Genomic DNA, 3856 nt, shown 5'->3' on the forward strand with positions numbered 1-3856 from the left:
AACAATACGTGTAGTAATGTGTGAAGGCGACCAGCTCCTGTATGAACCTGAAACCTCGTCATCCATATTTCTTTCTTATAATTATTAAGCTGTGGAATAGTCAGGGAAGAACTTTTGTTCAATTTAAATTATTTCCCAACCCCCCCCCCCGCCATGAAAAGTATTAGAGTATGGCATTTATAAGTAGCAGGCACTAACGGGCATCCTCAAAGAGTCAACTTTCAGGGGTTGGGTACAATGTGCTTAAAATGGAAAACTCCTTTAAAATTTACGAAAGTCAGTTGTTTTTGGCAGCCTGGAGTCCTCCTGCGTCCACCATTCTCAAATAATATTGGCAAGTTTTTTGACAGCAAAACAACGCACCTCGAGAAGAGGTTTGGCTGAACAGTAAGATGAACATCTAGTGCCGGGGATTCAGGTCAACCGTTGAGCTGTGACGTTAAGAGTCACCGTTGATTACTGTCCGTTCTCCGTCCAGGAGGCCTTGTGTCTCCTCGCTCTGCTCCTTGCACCGAGCGCACATGAACCGCCTGTGGAGTCCATTGTAAAGGCAAGTTCCCAACAAGAGGATGACGAAGCCCAGGATCTGCAGCGGGTGGAACTGCTCCCAGCCCACGGCCAAACTGACGACCCAGATGACCACGGTCCTCAGGCTGTCCAGCACCATGCGGGTGGTGGCACTGATCTCCTTGGTCACGCTGATGCCGGCGAAGTTGAAAAAGGCGATGCTGATGATGTTACCCAGCAAGGCCAAGATGATGAGAGGCTGGCGGCCTATCTGGCAGAAAGCATCCAGCGAGTCCTCTAGGACGCCACGTGCGCTGTTACTGAAGCCTTCGGCGGGAATGTAGTAGAAGGGGATCAGCAGGATGGTCAGGATGATAAATCCAAACAGACCTAAAGAGAAAATGTTATTAATATAGGAAGACAGTCATACGTTTAGAAGGGCTCATTTTAAAGCTGAACTGCAGGCAAGGAGCTAGTGACACCACTAGAATACATATGGGAGCGCTTATACCTGCCAAAGGTTTTGTCTATCCAGTCCTGAGATTTCCCAACTTTTTTTGCTACAGGTTTTTAAAGAAGAACTATGGGGTCAGGGCTTTTCCCCATAGTTCTCCTAAGGGTAACGGGAGGACACAAACTAGCGTCCTCCCGTCACCCTAGGCTCAGTATATAGGGAGCTACAGCTCGCGGTATACTGAGACGCCGGAGCGGATCCCGACAACGATGTCGAGATCCGCCCACCTGCGTGAGTGACAGCTGGCTCTGCCTTGCTAGAGGCAGAGCCAGCTGTACCCGCCCCCTCCCCCGTCCGTTCCGCCAGTCAGCGCTGGCGGATCGGAGCTGGGAGGGGAGAATCCAGCCCCTCCCCTGTCACGGCAGAGAGCCGTGACAGGATCGAGAGGTGAGCGAACGCCGGTATGTGTTCGCTCACCTCCTGATCTACTGAGCCGACCTGTGACAGTCTCATTGTCACAGGTCGGCTAGAACTATGAGGTGAGTGGAAAGCACCCCCCTCATAGTTCTCCTTTAATACAGCTAGGTCACCTCCCCGCCTCCAGTCTGTGAGTGGACAATAAAAGAGCAGCAACAGACTGTAGAGATGACCTTTCTGCTCTCTACTCTACTTAGTGTATTCCTTCTCAGTACATTTGCATATGGGACACCTCAATGGCCCCAATGGCTGCCCCTTTCTTCCTCCTAGTCAGAGAATGAAATACATTTTGGGGGTTTATTCACTAAGTTGCCGAATGAATAAACAAGTCAAAGTGAAGTGAGCTGAAGCCTCTTCGGCTATTCACTGCAGCCGTGTACGGTTATTTTGAGTCGTACATCGGCTGCCTTCAGCTCACTTCACCTCCCTTTGGGTCAGCCAAACAGCCTCAGCACGATCGGCTGAACAGAAGGGAAGAACTCATTTGCCTCGGCCCATGCAACATCTGCATCGGTTGAGGCGAACGTTTGGCAGTTCCTTCTCAGCTGTTCAGCTATTCCGTATCCGAATTTCGTATTTCGTATTTAAAAAAAAAATACCATCAACTCCAATATAAATGTACTTTACTTCTTAACTCTAATATAACGAATGTTCGTAACGGAACGAAAATACGTCAACGGAATTTCGTATTTCCTGCCTGTGTGTGTAACTGTGTATTGTAATGCAACTCTCAGCAGCAGCCGATCCGTATCTCGGATTAAAAAAAAATCTTGTCATGTTGTTCAACCTCATTTACAGGGGTAATATTAGTTCCTGTTTCAAAGAAATTCGGATCCGGAATTCGTTAACGGAATTTCGTATTTCGGATATAATTCGGAAACTGCCTTTCGGATTTCGGATGCTCCGAAATTCGGAATTTCAGGAAAATTCGTACGAATTTCGATTTGTAACGAAACGAATCGCACATGTCTATAATAAACTATATTTGATTATTTGTGAGTCAGCAGGTTGCCATCTTGTCTGCACAGACTGGATCTCAGGGAGGTTTGTCTTTTGCATGAAGTGACATTTGGGACAGAACAATATCCAGAACTACCTCGTATAAAGTGAATGGGACAATACAGAACTATGTAGATAAATGACACCAAATTCAAACAGCTAGAGGAGCACTACTTACCCTCCGTTCCCACAGCTCGGAGGGGGTGCACGTTATGTTTGTAGACATACTTCTCCTCCAGCACCATCTGGATAGACGCAACGATCTGAGCCATGATAATGAGCAGATCACCTGGACAGAGAGAACAACAAGTCAATGGAAATGATAATAGTAATTTGAATTATAGTTCCAGAGTAAAGTGAAGTGTCACCTGCATCAGCTGCAGATTAAAAACAAGAATAACACTGGTCAACAACACACTTTTTCTGGCATAAGGTATTCCAACAGTTTTAAGGTAATTTTGGGGTGCTGATTCCAAATCTGGCATCCGTTTGTAGCAGAAGATATCTGGGTCATTACTGCATTTCCTTCTTTCGGATGTTGTAGCCATTGTTAGATCACGTCCCGCAGAAGGAAAATATTAAATAAATGTGGATATCTACATACAATTATATTATAAACACACTATCCTAAAAATACCATATTTTAACACTAAAGCAGTCACTGACTCGCAACAACTTGCAATCATAAGTGACAAAGAGTTAATTTCGGGTAAAATCAATGAAAATGGGGTATGCCGGTAGCATAAAAATGAGATGTGATAGAGCAAATCTGAGGATTTGGAATCAGCACCCTGAAATTAGTCTAAAACAGCTGCAAAAGTCCAGGCCAGAAATTGTCTTTGTTTTTTTGTTGACCAGTGTAATTGCTGAGTAGATTAGTAACCATGTGAAGGAAATGGACTTGTATCATTCATCTGGGAGTCCAATGGCCACCAACACATTAGGCTAGTGGGTGGTTGTTGGTCCCTTTGTGTCTTCTGTCGTTTCTGACTCCTCCCTCCCCTGGAATCCAAACTTCTTTTGGATTCCAGCAGGGACGTAACTAGAAATCACAGGGCCCCGTAGCAAAATTTTATATGGGGCCCTGTGATTTCTACTTACACCCCTTGCAGAGCCCACCTGAGATCCCACACAGCCCACCTGAGAGTGACCCTGCGGAGCCCACCATAGACTCTCTATGGTGGGCTCTGCAGGGTCACTCTCAGGTGGGCTGGCCACACCCCTTATCTGTCAGCCCCGAACCACTGACCGCCTCCTCCACTGGCACTGGTGGGCCCCGTCTCCTCCATCGCCGGGCCCAACCTCCTCCATCACCAGGACCCGCCTCCTCCTCCGCTGCCGACCTCCCGCCTCCTCCACTGCCGGGTCCAGCCTCCTCCTCAGCTGCTGCTGGCTGTCACTGACTCAGCAGTGGATGTG

At 47.3% G+C, this 3856-nt stretch overlaps 1 protein-coding gene across 1 annotated transcript in view; it reads right to left on the reverse strand.

The window, feature by feature from the left end:
- Positions 1-413: 413 nt before the first annotated feature.
- Positions 414-3856, reverse strand: part of SLC35F6 (solute carrier family 35 member F6) — a 31331-nt gene continuing 27888 nt past the window's right edge. The window contains exons 5-6 of the mRNA XM_018569859.1: positions 2616-2726; positions 414-897 (exon numbers count right to left, since the gene is read on the reverse strand). Coding sequence (XP_018425361.1) covers positions 440-897; positions 2616-2726 — 569 coding nt within the window. The 3' untranslated portion in view covers positions 414-439. The remainder of the gene's footprint in view (positions 898-2615; positions 2727-3856) is intronic.

The sequence above is a fragment of the Nanorana parkeri genome, unplaced genomic scaffold (assembly GCF_000935625.1).
Source record: "Nanorana parkeri isolate BGI_ZX_2015 unplaced genomic scaffold, ASM93562v1 scaffold1413, whole genome shotgun sequence".
NCBI classification, from domain to species: domain Eukaryota; kingdom Metazoa; phylum Chordata; class Amphibia; order Anura; family Dicroglossidae; genus Nanorana; species Nanorana parkeri.